This window comes from Pelodiscus sinensis, chromosome 14 (assembly GCF_052426305.1).
Source record: "Pelodiscus sinensis isolate ZL-2025 chromosome 14, ASM5242630v1, whole genome shotgun sequence".
Taxonomy (NCBI): Eukaryota; Metazoa; Chordata; order Testudines; family Trionychidae; genus Pelodiscus; species Pelodiscus sinensis.
The window spans coordinates 32,913,411-32,931,136 of NC_143065.1; the positions used below are offsets into that span (position 1 = coordinate 32,913,411).

At 44.2% G+C, this 17,726-nt stretch overlaps 1 protein-coding gene across 6 annotated transcripts in view; it reads right to left on the reverse strand.

The window, feature by feature from the left end:
• The window catches only part of AKAP13 (A-kinase anchoring protein 13), a 378,791-nt gene that overhangs the window by 301,262 nt on the left and 59,803 nt on the right, over positions 1–17,726 (reverse strand). For 5 of the 6 annotated variants that reach the window (XM_075897027.2, XM_075897026.2, XM_075897028.2 and 2 more), the window contains exons 3-4: positions 2,771–2,877; positions 2,441–2,536 (exon numbers count right to left, since the gene is read on the reverse strand). In XM_075897027.2, coding sequence (XP_075753142.2) covers positions 2,441–2,451 — 11 coding nt within the window. In that variant the 5' untranslated portion in view covers positions 2,452–2,536; positions 2,771–2,877. The remainder of the gene's footprint in view (positions 1–2,440; positions 2,537–2,770; positions 2,878–17,726) is intronic. The other variant, XM_075897025.2, reaches the window with a different exon arrangement.

A 17,726-nucleotide genomic window follows, 5' to 3' on the forward strand; every position in this document is an offset into this window, starting at 1 on the left:
CTGGGAAGTTGACTGAAAATTAAATCTGAAATTCAAGCAGATACTCAACAAATAAAGCCTTTTCAGGTGGTATGAGTGTTTAAGAAGAGATGGTCATACCAAGTATCAAAGACTAAAGCCAGTAAAGAGAGTAGCCTCCAAGCAGAAGGGATGACACATCTGTTTGAACCAGCAGTGAATCTGAGCCATTTGGCAGAGACGTGAAGGAAAATGTCCTAGCAGATACTGAAAAAGGAGCCCAAAAGGAGCCCAAAACTTTTCCCAAAGATGACACACGGAATATATCTCTAGCTTACAGGTGACATGATCCATACAGAAGACTTACATCTCAGTGCCACATCCACTATATAGAGAAGTAAAGGAATGTCTGCAAGAGCTCCTAAACAGGACCTGAATGACAATACCCATCCAAGTCATCCTATCCATCACCAATGGTTACATATCTGGAAAAAGGATGGTGCGCGAAGATAAAATTCTGCATTGATTACTGGGAATTGAATGAAAAATACTACCAAACTGAACTCATCCCTCAAATCCATGAACAGACTAGACTGGGAGGTAAATCCGGTTCTTTATTCTGGATCAAGGGAAGGCCCACAAGTTACATGGCTGTACAAAGCCAACACATCATGTCCTTCATTACTCCCTGAGCCTGTAGGAATAGGTTAGAATCCCTTTTGATTTAACAAATGCGCCTGCTGCCAGCTAGGAGATACGGACAAGTGCCGCATGGACCTTTGGGATGAGGTATGTATTGCACACTTACAGCAGTACCTTTGCAGAACACATGGAGAATATAAAAGAGATATTGCAACAATTACAGAAACATTGAATTAAGCTGAAAAATTCTTAATGTAACCTCTTTAAAAGAGAGATATGTGGTGAGAGAGTGTCTGCTGAAGTTTATAAGATGGAGCCAGCTAACACCACTAAGCACAATAGGGGAAACTTCATAAGATGTCAGGATTCCTCATCTACGACCAAAGGTACAGTATATTCAAGGCTTCTCTCTAAGGGTGTCTCTATACAGTGGCCATTATTCCAAAGTAAAACGTGAGTGCCTACACATCAATTAAGTTATTTCAAAATAAATTTGAAATAACGGATGGCTTATTCCAACTACTGAAACCCTCATTCCATGAGGAATAACACCTATTCTGAAATAGCTATTTCAGAATAGCAGTAATGTGGATGCTCCACTGCTATTTCGCCAGGTCCATTGAAAGTAATTACTCCCCAGTGCCTCCTGGGGCTCTAAATCGAGGTAGCACATCCACACTAGGGAAGCCTGCATCGGACTAATTTTGAGGCTTCCCTGTAGTATAAATGTGCTTTTTTGAAAGAAGCTAATTTGGAGTATTTCTTCCGGCATAGCTTATTCTGAAATAAGCATGCAGTGTAGGACACGCCCTAATAGAAAAGTCGTCATATGTCTCATCCAGTCTTTGCTTCACAAATTCTAAGGCCAGAGTGGACCACGACAACCATGTAATCTGACCTCCTGTCTAACACAGGCCATAGGACTTCCCTAAAACATCTCAGAGGTGATCTTTTAGAAAAACCTCCAATCTTGATTTAAAATTTGTCAGTAATGGAAAATTCATCCAGCTCTCCCTGTTGAAAATTTACACCTTATTTCCAGTCTGAAGTTATGTAACATCAATTTCCACCCATCGGATCATGTTATGCTACATGCAAAAGCCCATTATTAAATATTTGTTCCCAATATTTGATAAGACTGTAAATAGGTCACCCTTAATCTCCTCTGTGTTACACTAAATATATTGAGCTTCTTGTGTCTACCACTATAAGGCATGTTTTCTAATCCTTTATTCTTGTGGCTCTTCTCTGAACCCTCTCCAATTTATTAACACCCTTTTTAAATTGTGGGCACAAATGGACACAAGATTCCAGCAGTAGCTGTACCAATACTAAATCTGAGGTAAAGTAACACCTTTACTTCTGCTTCAAATTCCCCTGTTTATGCATCCAAGTTGAATTAGATCTTTGGGCCACCGTGTCACATAGGGAACGCCTGTGCAGCGAAGTATCCAAAATTATTTTGGTGTTGTGAGGCCTTGCAAATAAAACAGCAGGAGAAATGGCAAATGCTAAATCACATCCCACCAGCAAGAAAGCAAGATAAAAAAACAAATGCATTTCACACCATCTCAAATGGAGAACTCTGTGAGCTTAACAGAAGGAGATGAAATCCCTCTATTTATTTTTGTCATTTTTCAATGTGATAGCTATGTTGTTTGACTTCTACAGCATGTCAGTTATAAAAAAAATTAATTGTTGCAAAACTTATAAAATGTACTTTGATATCAGCATCTTCCTGTGGTATCAGTAGACAAGTCTGGGAGATTACATGTTTTTGTGATGTTATTTCAACTCCTTCTATTCATCTCTGATCAATAAAGCAAGTGTTTAATCTTACTGTAACTGCATACAGCAGCTTGGCAAGCTCCAGCAGCTTCTTTCAGGATCTCCAGGTCAAGTGAAGAGAATCACAGCGGAAAGTGATGTATCGATCCTGAAAAGGTGAAAAGTGGAATCATTTGAGGAACTACTGGTCAAGAGGGGCCCTTAGAATTACATATACAAAAAAGTAAGAGCCAGAAAACAGTTGACATGGGGCAAACTAATTTGAATACCAGCCAGTGATTGGTCCGGGAGGCAGGATGGACGTCTCCACTGACCATTAGAGCTTCACAGTTCAAAAAGTAACAACATTCTGAAGGTGGGAGTGAACAAACAGCTCTCTTACCTTTTACTCCTCTGAATGGCATGCAGATGAGTACAGCAAAGATCCCTTTTCCATAGATGGTTCAATTATACAGAAGTGACGGATACATCTTGTCCTAAATGAAACTCCTACAAAGATTGAAGAAACTGTTTTTAGAAGGAAATCCATCTGGAGCAGAAACACACCCTGCCAGCAAGACCCACTCTCCAGGCGATGTAGTAAAAATGGGCCAGGCTAGAAGGGCCAGGCTAGAAGGGAGAAGCCCTGAGAAGCCTCTACTATCAGAGTCCTGTGGAACCCTAGCTAGGATTTTTAAGCATGCTACTGCATGGCCTTTGCTTTCTTAAGCAAATCTTCTGCTACAGGGTATGATTTGCTTCCCATACTGCATCCAAAGGAGTTAATCTGTCCCACTAAGTGCAAAATAGGGAAGTTGGGCTCTTAAGATAGAATTCAAAGTGGTGAGAGGAGAGAAAATACACTTAGTGGTTCAGTTTATTAATGCTCTGTGGGAGATTTTATTAATTAAAACCAAGTCAGTCAAGCTCCTCAGACTATAACTTGGTCACCAAAGCATGAAAAGTTCCTGTGTACACACAAGTCAGCTGAAACTAGCAAACACGACAGGTCATCTTCTGATACCCAAGGAAGGAAGAATCTGTCTGTTCTCTCCTGACCAGAGATGTGAACAGGCAACAGTTAACTGGTACCCAGGGAAGCCTCCTGCCCATGGCCTATCACAGGCAGAGGGGCTGCTCCAGCGCTGCAGGGCTGTCAGCTCCCAGCCCGCATAAACTGAGAGTCCACAGCCTTGCATGTGGGGCTGGAAGCAGCAGCTGAAGGGGGGAGGGGAACTGATTTCTGGCCCACCAGCAGCCCAGCATGGGACCAGAAGCAAGGGGGCCACTCTAGCCCAGCTGAGGCAGGCAGGAGCAGCCACTCCGGCCCCCCACCCCCTTTAATCAGTTAATGGGTTACACTTAATGTTTCACCAGTTAACTAATTAAACAGAACATTACATCCCTACTCCTGACCAGGAAGGCACTTGTAAGCAGAGACAGGTATGTCTCCCTTGCACTGAAACAATATTTATAGGGGACTCAGGATTAAAAGTACACTTATGATCTGTAAAATGACAGTGGCAGAATTAATGACTGGGAGACCCTTTAACTTGTGTGAATTAGCAAGTAAAAAACAAAGAGAAGGCATCACAAAATATAGTCTATTAACTTAGTCTAACTATAGTATGGCTTTAATTATAATGCTGCACAGTACAACATTTCATTAAATGAATGAGAACTTAATAGGAAAAGCTATAATGTAGTCTCTTATTGAATCTCTGCTGAGAGGCCGGGAAACTTTTTGTGCACTTTAGCAAGGTTCTATTGTATAGAAAACAGTATCTTTTTACCACTTTTGGGAAATAATAACTGATACTCAGAGAACAATAGTAGAGAATAGAGCTGGCTTTAAAAAGTGTCTTCTTTCAAAATGTAATTAAAATTCCACAATTCAAAAGTGTTCAACCAGCTCTTGTATAGAGTATATGCTTCTTTCCATGGTTCTTGGTTGGCAAACCAAGATGGTTCATAAAGACAGCTTAAGAAATCTGAAATCTACTCTTTAAATAATTTCCCTCCTGGTTGACAATAGGTATGTAAGAGTTTAACCGCTAAGCATCACCTTATTGGTTGCAGTTAAACTCTTCTACCCTGCTGGCCCCAACCCTGGAGCTGGGTGCTGCCCTGCCCTGTTTAGAGTATAAGCTATAAGGCTGAAACTACAGAGCCCGCAGCACAGGCAGCTCCCTGGGAGCAGGGCCTGCAGCCAGAGCTGGTGCACGCTGGAAGCCAGCTTATAAGCCAGCTGCCAGCCCCACTACCAGGGTGCCGGCTGCCGCCTTGCAGTGTGGGCTTTGATGTGCACCAGAGGGTGGCAGCCAGCTCCCCAAGCACGAGGCCAACAGCCACAGACAGTGCGCACTAGGAGTCAGCTTATTCTGTAAGTTAGGTCTTGGCGTGCACAGGCTTCTGGCCCCACTCCCAGGGAGCTGAGCTGCAGATGCTGCAGCATAACCCTTATACTGCAAAGCCCGTGGCACATATAACCGTGTAACCACTAGGATTTTTAACGGTTACATGGTTACTTTTTAAAAACCTTTTTAAATCCCTCATTGACCAGAGGATAGGAATTAAAGTGGAAATTAGCTATTGAGGCGTGTTACTTCTAGTCCCCTTCTATTCTATCTAATGCTCACTTGCAGAGAGCTTACTAGATATAAAGAAACACACATATTAATACTCATTTGGCCTGATGTCTAGAAGATAGTGGTTTTGTTATTTGATCTTCCACAGTCCATCTAATAGGTATGACATAAAGAGGTTAGCATTGTAAGAGAGGATTTCAGAGTGGCTAAAAATTCACTCAAATTGTAATGTACTTGCCCTGGATATAAAAGGCCATTCCTCTGTCAAAATAAAGAAAATCCTCAATCCATTCTGTAGATTTTCAGCTGCATCTTCTTAAAGCCCCAAAATAAAGCCATTCAGAGTCACCCACATAGCTCTATCAATGCCCCCTTGATTTTGACCTCCACCATCCTCTGCTATACCTACTCCATGCGTCTCTTAAGAAGAGAAGCTGCCAAATAGGTCACATTGTTTAGCAGCTGTGTGATGTGGAAAGAACATCTATTAGGCACTGTAGTAAGAATCTGAAACTCACTTTCACTCGTAGAAGAGAAAGAAAATCTTGAGCATCCAGAAGCTATAAAACAAGAAGCTAAGTTACAAAAAACGCTGGGTCAAGTTTGTTCCTTATATGACGCCCAAATGAGATCCATTCAGTGACACAACAGGTGAACTTTGTGTATACCTTCAAGAAGCATAAATTACATGCAGAAGGATTTCAGAGAGAAAGACAGAAGACAAGCCAAGAAAGATAAATTATGTATCACTAAAGACAGCTGCAATACTGAACAAAACACCCAGTTTAATGCCTTTGAACACAATTAGGTAATAAATGACCACTGGTTACTATCTAAAATATTTCTTTGATACTGTTCACCTTGGCATCTCAGCAATGTCGTATTTCACAGGATTTAGTGATGTATAACACAGAAGAATGAGGAAATCTGGGATAGTCAAAGCGTCTATAAAGCTAACTGTGATGACTATATTGGCAAACAGCCTAAGTCAGCATAAAAAGGATTTATCCTTAAGCTTTTGGATTGGCACACTATTGAGAGATGCCTCCAAGAGTAGCACCTAAACCTTCCTCTCATATAGCCCTCTGAATTATTATTAGGGTTACATAGGAACCCCAATCAGGGTCCTATATTGAGCAAGATATTGGATAAATATCAGAGAAGACAGTCATGGCCCGAGAGCGCTTACTATTAGAGCCCTGCACAGATATACAAATGTAGATCCATATCCAATCTGCATCCACCAGGCTCAAGACCCCATCTTATCCATAATCCACGATCCAAATTTTACTTGTATCCACACAAGAAATCTGGAGGCGGGAGGGAGAAGAGATGAGCAAGGAGGGGACAGGGTCTTGCAGGGAAGAGGCAGGCAGCAGCCAGGAAAGTATGTGTTTGTAAATAGGAGGGGTTGTTAGGGTTGCCAGATGGTTTAACTAAAAATACCGACCCCCCTCCCCCCCGCAAAAAAAACCAAACCAAACCAAAACCAAACCACACCAGGGAAAAAATTCTGTTGAGGGGGAAAAAAAAAGGGGGGGGGAGTTGTTGGGAGGGAGAAGGACCCCAAGAGTAAAGCAAAAAACAAAAAAAACAAAACAGCGTGGCCCCTTTAAGAAAAGCTTTTGAAGCTTTTTGCTGGGGGAGGGAGGGTGGAAGCAGGCTGGGCCTGGTTTCTGAGTGTGTCGTAAGGTTGCCAGGTATCCAGTATTTTTGCCTCCTGGCGGGGGGGGGAAATCAGAAAATACCAGACATTTTAGGTGTCCGGTATTTTCTGAATTTTTTTTTTTTTTACCTGACAGGAGGCGAAAATACCGGACTGTCCGGGTCGATACGGGACACCTGGCAACCCTAGGGATTGTCACGTTGCTTTTTTATTAGTCTCTTTTGAGCACAGCCATTTGTGTTCCAAGATACAGAAAGAGGACAGGAGGGAGGGGGGTTCTGGAGCTATCTACTGGATTTCCACACTTGTGGAGCCTGCTGATCTTTTTAACCGTGTGCCGGGGGCTCTGCACCTCAGTGTTCACTAGGCCAAGGTGGGAGAGGGGGGAGAGGGCCCAGGAAGGGCTGGCATTCAGCCCCTCCTGCAGGGATTTTTAGGACATTTTCTTGCATCCTTTCCTTGCTGGCAGTACAGGGGGCTGCCCAGTCACACTCTCTCCCCCTTCACCTTCCGTGTGGCGAGAGTGGAAGGGAGAGCCCTACACAGGTATTCACTCCATCATCTGTAGATATGAAGCAGATATCTGCAGATAAGCAGGGCTCTACTTACCATCTATGTGAGACACAGAACACACAGCCGGACCAACCAAGGTGATGATAAAAATGAAATAAACCGAGTTAAGCAGAAGTCACAGTTTGTCACCAGCTAATCACCTAAACAATCTACTTCTGACCTGAGAAATACCTCTGTCCCATTTGGCAAAGTACGTATGATCGCTGGATGGCAGATCGTTGTGTCAGTCAAGTCTAAATGCAACCCTGCATATTGAGAAAGCTGGAGAACACTCTGCTTATATTACAGGTGAATTACTGAAGAGATTGAGCTGTTGTGGAAGGAGAGGTGATGGGAGTTTGCACAATCTTAAAGATGGAATTCCAATACCAGGATTAGATTTGTACTTTGACCGGGCAGCGGGTGACAAACATAACTGCCACCACCTGCTGAGTTTGGAGGTGTGCACCTCAAAGCCTGCCTGCTTAGGGGGAGCCAGCTTCATGCATTGCCTTTTGAAAGTGAAAGACTCCACAAAGGATCAACCGCTGCACTGCTAGATGCAAAATGAACGATGTCGTTTAACACATTCTTAAGTAAAGATGCCAAAACAATTTCAAGGCAAAGAGAAATAACCAACTATCAGCAAGGAAGCACCTATTCTGATTTCCCCTGAAGAGGCAAGTAAATAATCACAGGCTTGCCTATCTTTCGGTTAAAGCAAAAGCCAAACCATGCAAATCAAACCAACACGAACAAAGACAGCAGCAACATTTTTGAAGTTGTCTTTTTTTTTAAATAAAGATTATTGCCTTTTCTTATGAAAAAAGTGCTATGTAGTTCCCACTTTGCAAACTTCAGGGGTTTTGACAGGTACAATGAGATGTCACAGAATCTGTTTGTAATTGTAATAATTAAGCTTTCAACAAATCCAAAAGGAGCTCAAAAACTTGGCAACAATGAACTACCAGATAAACAGTTGATTATTTTGAATTGCTTGTTTCAGCTGGGACTTCATAATGGCCAAAACACTCATATTAGACCAACGCCGCCACAACGGCTCCCTTCAAAAACCTCAACCTCCACTTCAGAATTCAGGATCAAACTAAACCAAGGAAAATGTTGCCTGCCCTCACTATGCTGTCACATCTACAAGGTTTTGAACCATTTTTTGCACCCTTCTCTGATAGCTGTATTTGAATGGACATATTTAAATCATTGCCATAACATATATGCATAGCCTTTGTGGTTACAGAATATTATCTTCAGTTTTTGCTGGTCCTTCAGGAGACAAACAGCTCATGGAAGACTTTTGGAAGTTTGTCTCAATGTGCAGATAGAACTAAAAAGTGTGGCCCAATTTCTCTGCATAAGCAGAATACAGGTAGTCCCCGAGTTACGCGGATCCGACTTATGTCGGATCTGCAGTTACGAACGGGGTTTCTCTCTCCCCGGAGGATGGGAGCGGCGGGACGCCCAGATGCGCCGCGGTCCCGCCGCCTGCGTCCTCCGGGGCGAGAAAAGCTGCTCCGCGTCTCCCTGGTCTGCTGGGGGGGGGAAGCCCCCCCCCAGCAGACCAGGGAGACGCTGAGCAAAGCCGCGGAGCACGCAGGCAGTGGGACAGCCCAGATGCGCCGCGGCTGTCCCGCTGCCCGCGTGCTCCGCGGCTTTGCTCCCCGTCTCCCTGGTCTGCTGGATACGCGGCGCGTGTGGGCTGTCCCGCTGCCCCCGTGCTCCGCGGCTTTGCTCCGCGTCTCCCTGGTCTGCTGGAGACCAGCAGACCAGGGAGACGTGGAGCAAAGCCGCGGAGGACCCGGGCGGCAGGACCGTGGTGCGTCTCGGTCCGCCGCCCATGTCTCCCTGGTCTGCTGGGGGCGGGGGGGCGCGCAGCTAGTGCGCCCCCCCCCCCAGCAGACCAGGCTTTTCTCCCAACGCCTGTGGTAGAGCAGCTGGGGCACTGCCAGTTGGTCCCGTAGCGCTGCTCTGGGCGCTACTGGACCAACCCGGCAGCACCCCGGCTGCTCTGCCCCAGGCATCCCCAAGTCAGCCGCTGCTGAAACTGACCAGCGCTGACTACAGGAAGCCCTAGGCAGAGTTGCTCTGCCTCGGGCTTCCTGTAATCAGCCGCTGGTCAGTTTCAGCAGCGGCTGAATCTGGACGCCAGTTCCGACTTACATACAGATTCAACTTAAGAACAAACCTACAGTTCCTATCTTGTACGTAACCCGGGGACTGCCTGTATTCAGAAATAGATATTCCTAAGAGCGGGATTTGGCCCAGAGACTGTGTTGCTTTTCCTGGAATGTGTCACAACCTTCACACTAGAAGTATTAATAATATTTTAGGGCAGTTTACTCAAGTAATTAACTGAAAAATTAATTTTGATTAAACATTTTAAACAGAATATTGACATTTATTAAATACTTTGGATGTTTTTCAAAGATATTGATTTCAATTACAACAAAATACAAATTGCATATTGCTCTCCATACAACTATTGTAGAGCAATCTGTTTATCATGAAAGTGTGCCTTACAAATGTAGAATTTTTTGTTATATAACTGCACTCAAACAAAATAACGTAAATCTTTCGAGCCTACATGTCCATTCAGCCCTACTTCTTGTTCAACTAATCGCGAAGACAAGTTTGTTTACATTTATAGAAGATAATGTTGCCTGCTTCTTATTTACAACGTCATCTGAAAGTAAGAATAGGTGTTTGCATGGCAGTTTTGTAGCTAGTGTTGCAAGGTACTTACATGCCAGATACGCTGAACAGCCATACACCCCTTCATGCTTTGTACACCACTCCAAAAGACAAAATTCCATGCTGATTAAGCTTGTTAAAAAAAATGTCTTAATTAAATTTGTGACTGGACTCCTTGGGGGAGAATTGTTTGTCTCCTGTTCTATTTCACCTTCATTCTGACATAGCAATTCTGGATGATGACACAGCACTTTTGTTTTGAGAATGCATTCACAGCAGATTTGTCAAATGCAAAGAAGGTACCAATTACAGATGTAATAGTGTAGTCAATTAACCAATAAGCATAAGAACATAACATAAGAACATAAGAACGGCCGTACTGGGTCAGACCAAAGGTCCATCTAGCCCAGTATCCTGTCTACCGACAGTGGCCAGCACCAGGTGCCCCAGAGAGGGTGGACCGAAGACAATGATCAAGCGATTTGTCTCCTGCCATCCCTCTCCAGCCTCTGACAAGCAGAGGCCAAGGACACCATTTTATCCCCTGGCTAATAGCCTTTTATGGACCTAACCTCCATGAATTTATCCAGCTTCTCTTTAAACTCTATTATAGTCCTAGCCTTCACAGCCTCCTCTGGCAAGGAGTTTCACAGGTTGACAACACGCTGTGTGAAGAAGAACTTCCTTTTATTAGTTTTAAACCTGCTACCCATTAATTTCATTTGGTGTCCTCTAGTTCTTCTATTATGGGAACTAATAAATAACTTTTCTTTATCAGCCCTCTCCGCACCACTCATGATTTTATAGACCTCTATCATATCCCCCCTCAGTCTCCTCTTTTCTAAACTGAAAAGTCCCAGTCTCTTTAGCCTCTCCTCATATGGGACCCGTTCCAAACCCCTAATCATTTTAGTTGCCCTTTTCTGGACCCTTTCCAAGGCCAAAATATCTTTTTTGAGGTGAGGAGACCACATCTGTACACAGTATTCAAGATGTGGGCGTACCATAGTTTTATACAGGGGCAGTAAGATATTCTGGGTCTTATTTTCTATCCCTTTCCTAATAATTCCTAGCATCCTATTTGCCTTTTTGACCGCCGCTGCACACTGTGTGGAAGTTTTCAGAGAACTGTCCACGATAACTCCAAGATCTCTTTCCTGATTTGTCGTAGCCAAATTAGCCCCCATCATACTGTACGTATAGTTGGGGTTATTTTTCCCGATGTGCTTTACTTTACACTTATCCACATTAAATTTCATTTGCCATTTTGTTGCCAAAATGCTGTATACTACACGCTCCCCCACCCCACCAGTACTCTCACTGCGGCTCTGTATTTGAAGTGTATTAGGAGCCAGACAAGTCCCCCTGGAAAAGGGGCTGCTGCCACCCCGCACTGCTGGCTCTATATCAGAGGTAGCAGCAAGGGGCAATAGGTAGCCAGTCCATGAGGGGAGTTGGTTTTAAAACTGGCTCCTCTTGCAGACCAGCTCCCTAGCACCCCACGCTGCTGCTTCTGATACAGAGGCAGCAGCGCGAGGTTGCAGGGGGGCTCCTGGGCAGTGGGGCCAGAGCGCACTGGCTGCTGACCCCACACCTGGGACTATAAAATAGTTGAGTAACCAATAAGAATTCACGAGGTTAATCGACTATTCAATCAATCGATATTTAACATTCCTAGTACCAATGTGCAATTTCTAAAGATAGCTATAGCATTCGATCCAAGGTTTAAAAATCTGAAGTGCTGACCAAAATCCGTGAGGGACAAGGTGTGGAGCACACTTTGAAAAGTCTTAAAAGAGCCACCCTCTGAAGTGGAAACTGCAGGAAGAACCACGAAAAAGAAAAATCAACCTTCTGCTAGCGGTATCGGACATGGTGAAAATGCACATGCATTGGTCTCTGCTTTGAATTGTTATCAAGCAGAACTCATCTGCAGCAGCTTGGACACATCTCCTCTGGAAGGGACACATTAATCTTTAGCACACCTGGCATATAAATAACTTGAGATGCCAGCTACAACAGGTCACACTGGCAACAAGAAGCAGTCAGCATTATTTCCTGCAAATTGTAACCAAACTTGTTTCTCCAAGTGATTGGCTTAAAGAAATAGTACAGAATGGACCTGTAGGATCTAAAGCAGAGCTGGGGAACCGCAGGCCCAGGGGCCGAATGCAGCCCCCGGCATGCCTGGATCTGGCCCTCAAGGCTCAGCCCCTCCCCCATGCTCCTCCATGGACCTGAAGCACACCAAATATTCTAGGCTGCTCCCTCACCCCCGCCTCCCCCCATGCTTTGGTGTGTGAGGGGAATGTGGGGTGTTATGGGGCCTTTTTATTATTTTTTAGCTTCTCACTTGTGTGCAGCCCCCAACTGATTTTTCTGTGGACCAGTAGCCCCTGACACAAAAAAGGTTCCCCACCCCGATCTACATTTGTGAGTTCAACTTTCATGATAAGGAGATTGTACTGCAGCACTGGTATTAGGTACATTGAAAAAGACTGTCTTTTGATTACAAATACTTGCACTGTAAAAACAAATATAAAAGTGAGCAGCATACACTTTGTATTCTGTGTTGTAAGTGAAATAGATATATTTGAAAATGTAGGAAACATCCACATGTATTTAAATAAATGGTATTTTATTACTGCGTAACAGTACAAATTTTTTAATTACTTGACATCCCTAATATTTTTGTTTGCTAAAAAAATTAAGCTCTTGTAGAACCATGTCAGGATTAACTCCATCAGTGTCACCATGCTCTAGAGTATTTGGGGGAAAGTGTATTTCATAAACCGTTTATGATTAAAAAAATACTGATTGATGATGTGCATTAATGTAATAAGCTTCATACTAAGACCTAGTTTCCATCTCCAGCTGAAGAACTGTATTGGGGGTGAGGGAGCAGAAATAACTCCAAGCAACAAGTTGCTATAATGACTCAAGCCTACAATTCGCTCTTCAAAAGGAATGATAATGCATCCTCCTCCTGTTTGTTAGTGTTTCCTTTCCAGGGGGCACAGTCTGTCTGACACCACAAGACACAAAGGATGATGTCTCTTCTATGATGACATTCAGACTAGAATTTAAACAAGTTGTTCCCTCTGTTAACATGGGCCAGAGCCCAAATAAACCCTCACCCGCAAACCAGGAAATGTGCAGGAAGTGAAAACAAAAGCAAGCTGAACACTGCAGGAACACCCTCCTTGCTAATCCACAGGCTGAGGCGATGCGGATGGAGCATCTAAATGCTCATTTTATACATGTAAATACTGTACTCCGTCCTAAAAGGATGCGTTTCTCTCCCTAGCTTGTGAACACATATTTTCAAGTGGTCTTGCAAAGAGGCAAAGTTTCAAGCAAATACAGTAATTCCTCATTTAACACTCTACGTATGTTTCAGAAAATGATCGTGTTAAGTGAAAACGTGTTATGCGGGGTCAATTTTCCCATTGAAAATAATGGAAAAGGTGGGGGTTGCGTTTCAAGCGGTGGTGTCTGTTGGGACCAGGACATAAGGTTGGGGGAGAAAGGGGACTGGGTTACAGCAGGGAGGGGAGGTGTTTGGCTCTGGGGAAGGGAAGGGGAGGAGAGGGGAGGGAAATTGGGTTGGGAGTATGCCCCTGTGATGGGTCTGCTGGGACCTGCACTGTGTCCGGCGAGGGGGGGGTCGCTGGGGAACAGCGCGGCGAGCAACAAACCCTCCGCCACTTTGCAGGGAGGCGGAGGAAAACCCGCACAGCTGCCAGCAACAGGCTAACTGGGGAAACTCAGCTGCCGGCCTACAAGTGGGGGCAGAGGAGAGGGAGCAAGGCGTCTGGCGAGGGGGCGTCAGCAGGGAACGGTGCGGCAAGCAGCAAACCCTCCACCACTTTGTAGGGAGGCGGGGGAAGCCCAGCGCAGCCACTGGCAATGGGCCGGCTGGGGAAATCGTGTTATTCCGAGGATGGTCATGTAATTCAAAAAACTTCCCCTAAAAAAAAAATAATCATGTTATCGCGAAAACGTGCTAAGCGGGAACGTGTTAAATGAGGAATTACTGTACTGCATATTCTTTAGATGTTCTCACTCCTATAAGCAGGTGGCCTTGGACAAGAGGATTTCATTTGTATTGGATGTGGTATTTTTCAGTGCAGAGTAGGGTTGTAAAAGCATAACCATGTACACAGTTACATGCAAGCTCCCGGTATGCTCCTGGAACTGGCTTAAAAGCTCGAAGCTATCTCCCGCCACAAGCAGTAGCACGGGGTGGGGGGAACAGAGGGAGAAGGTGCATGCCAATGCATGCGGGGAGTTAACTGCCGTCCCGTGTGTAACCGCTAAAATTTTAGCATCCCTAGTGCAGAGAAACAAATATAAACACAACCTAAGCCTACTGCAACTTATTCACAGGAAAGAAGCAGATGACCCGGAGAAAACTCCAAAATGGATGATAATAGACGGATCTATCTGCCCAGTAATTCAGGGTATTTAGAGAGCCCATCACCTCCATGCCCTTTTCTCTGTGTTTGTTCCTAGTGGGAACACTTCAGCCTCAAGGTTTTGTCCTCGGTATTATTTATATGGGTTGCCCTAGATACATAAGAATCTACATCCATCTTCACAGCCATCATGCACTACCCCTATTCTAGTGGAACAGCTCGATAGAACTCTGAGGATAGAATGCACAGGGGTTCCCGTTTCTCAGCAGATAGCCTAGGACTGTAGGACCCTCTCAGAGACACCAGAATGTCCAAGAATCTCATCTCTTTCAGAACTAAAATGCAAAACTCAGAGAAAAAGATGGCCCAGACCAGGGCTGTCCTTAGGCATATGGGGCTGCGAAGGACACCTGAAAATTTGGGTCCCCAACTTTTCAGGTGCCCATATACAGCCACGGCTGCTATTATGCTTAAAAGATGGCCTTGACCTCCATTCACTGGTTCTTCTTCAACCCAGCCCCCCCCCCCCCCCCTAGCTGCCAACAGCAGAGCTACCTTCTTCCTGTGCCCTTCTCTCCTTCCCCCACTCACATGCTCCTTTCTTTTGGCCAGATGGCCACTGTGCTAACCAACGTTTCCTCTAATCTTTTCCATCCACTTGCGGAATAATTTTTTTTTTTTTTAGTGCTCCCAGGCATATACAAATGTGCACTACCAACAGAAACACAATCCCTAGCTGTGGACACGCTGCTGATCAGCTCAGTGGAATTTTAACTTTTTCTGAGCAGCCACACAAGTACAAAGCTTACAGGGAACTGAGGGCTCCCTCGTGCCCAACTGGGGAAGAGAGAGGCTCTGCTCTGGCCACAGGGAAACTCTGAGCTCCAGCAGAAGCTGTGTTGCGGGGAAGGGGGAGAAGGATGAATGGGCTCAGTAACTCATGTAGGGCCCCATAATTTGTAAGGTTGGTCACTTTCAATGGGTCACACACAATCCTAGGACCTGGGACACAGGTTTAAGTCTCTGCTCCATCACAAACTTTGTATTTAACTGTGGGCGAGTGACTCTGGCCTTGCAGCTGCACCAATGTAGCATTTCAGTGTAGAACAGAAGCTGGAGAGGTTCTCCCATTAGCTGAAGTTAACCATTAGGTTGCAGCTAGGACTATGCCAAGGTTAGGTCGGCTTACCTAGGTCTCAGAGGGGTGCGAATTTTTCATGCATCTGAGGCCATGTCTTCACTAAATGGAAGAGCCACACTGCCACAATCGATTTTCTGGAGTTCAATTTAGCAAGTCTTAACTATACTCGCTAAATCCAACTCAGAGGGCACCCCCTACAGCAACTGGTACTCCGGCTTCTGTGAGGAGTAAGGAAAGCCAAAAGGAGCACTTGATCCCATCAGCCTCTCACTATGGGGACGGCAGGAAAAAAAAGGTATGTCAGCTCCAGCTATGTAATTAACCCAGCTGGAGTTGCAGATCTTGATTCGATCTTCCCTTTTAGTATAGACCTGGCCTCAAAGATGTAGCTATGTTGATGTAACTTTTCAGTGTAGAAAAGGACAGAGCGGCTTTGTGTCTCATTTCCAGTTCATAAAAGGGAAGTGGTAGCACCTCCCTCACTCATAGGGGTGTTGTAAAATAAATACATTACAGGTTGCAAGGTGCTAAAATACTGCAGATTAATGGGGGATTACAGAAGTACTTAAAACTCCTTCAATTTGACGTTTGTACAAATCAAATTAAATTGGTTTCTCTCACACAGAGAAAATGTGTGAGAAGGGAGAGAGAAAAAAATCACTTTAAAAACATAAAATTGAAAACATCAGATACCACAGTGATGAGTATGGAACAGAAGTTTAGCCAAATTAGCTATTTGTTGAAATGGAATCAATTGCACATGATGAAACAAGGAAACAAGCACCCCCTCAGTGAAAGTGTTTATATTTTACATGGATATGAGAGTCTTAACCACAAAGAAGAAGTTCCCCATCAAATTATCATTTTACGTCTAGAGGCTCCAAACAAACATGAGGCCTCATTGTGCTGGGCAATCTGCCTATACATAGCAAGCATCCCTACATCTGAGTTTACAGATTCAACAAACTGTAAGAAGGGAAACTGAAGCACAGAAAAATGAAATCATTTGTCCAAGGTCTCACAACAGCTCACTGGCAGAGGGGTGGGAACAGAACCCTGACCCCAAGTTCAGTGCTCTACCCACTAGACTGGGGTGGGCAAATACCAGCCTGTGAGCCTCTCTCCTGCACTAGACCATGCTGCTTAGCACAGAAAAATGAGCTGGTAGCCAGAGAGACTTCAAAAGTGGGCTGCTGACTGCTTTTTTCCAGTGATCTAAAGCCTCGCAGATATCTGCTTTTAATCTGATGCTGATCTGTTCAGATTTGCCAAACTGAACATCAAGTAGGGAACCTTAGAATTAAATTGTTTCACTGCTCAAAACAACATGTCACTGGGGCAATGCAGTATTTAATGTAATTACATGTATTAGGAGATCTATATAATGTTCCCAAACCGATAATGAAAGAGGAGGTCTAATGATGCACCAAAAATCTGCCACAGAATCTCACATTACATACTGGGCTGCACAGCAGTTCAAATTAAACACCGAGACAGCTAGTTGAAATCTTACATAATACAGACCATTTCCCCCACCACCACCACACAGAGCTACTTTCCCCAACAACCACCTGATGTAAAACAAGCTAGATGCTAGTTAAACCCTCACTTCCTTTTCATTAGGAGCTAAGAGGTAAACATCACAGAATTAAGTGTGACAGCAGCGCTGTCATTCACAGCTAAGAAAGGGGAAAAAAGCGTCAAAATGAAAAAAGCATCACTATAAGGTTGATCTCTGCCAAAACCTTCCCCAAATGCAATAATGCATGTGGCAAGCATGTCCTAGCTATGCTGCTCTTTTCTTCCAACCGTGGAGAACTCCCTTTTTCAGCAATAAGCAAGAGGAATCATGCACATAGAAAAAGGCCCCATTCCTATCACTGTATTGGTTTCACTGGGGTTAAGTTTACAAACATCACTGCAGTTATATTGTGCTGGATGATTTAACTCCCAGCTGAACCCTGATCCAGAGGCAATGTCAGCACAGGGTCAGTGTGCACTGGAGTCATCCATAAACCATTCAGAAGGCTTGGGGTTCTCTAGACATTTGTCAGACATTAATAGGTAGGTTGGGATTGTGGAGAGGGGAGGTGGTCATGCGCACAAGACTTGGACAAGGAGAGATTTTTATTTTGTTTTTAAACATCTTTCATTAACTCACTGCCAAATAGTAATTTTTTAAAACATAATGACAGTACATAGAAAGTGAAAAGGCATTTCATTCCAAATTCCTCTTTTTACGGTTCAACATTTTTAGTTACATTTTATACACTAATAACTAGAAGCAT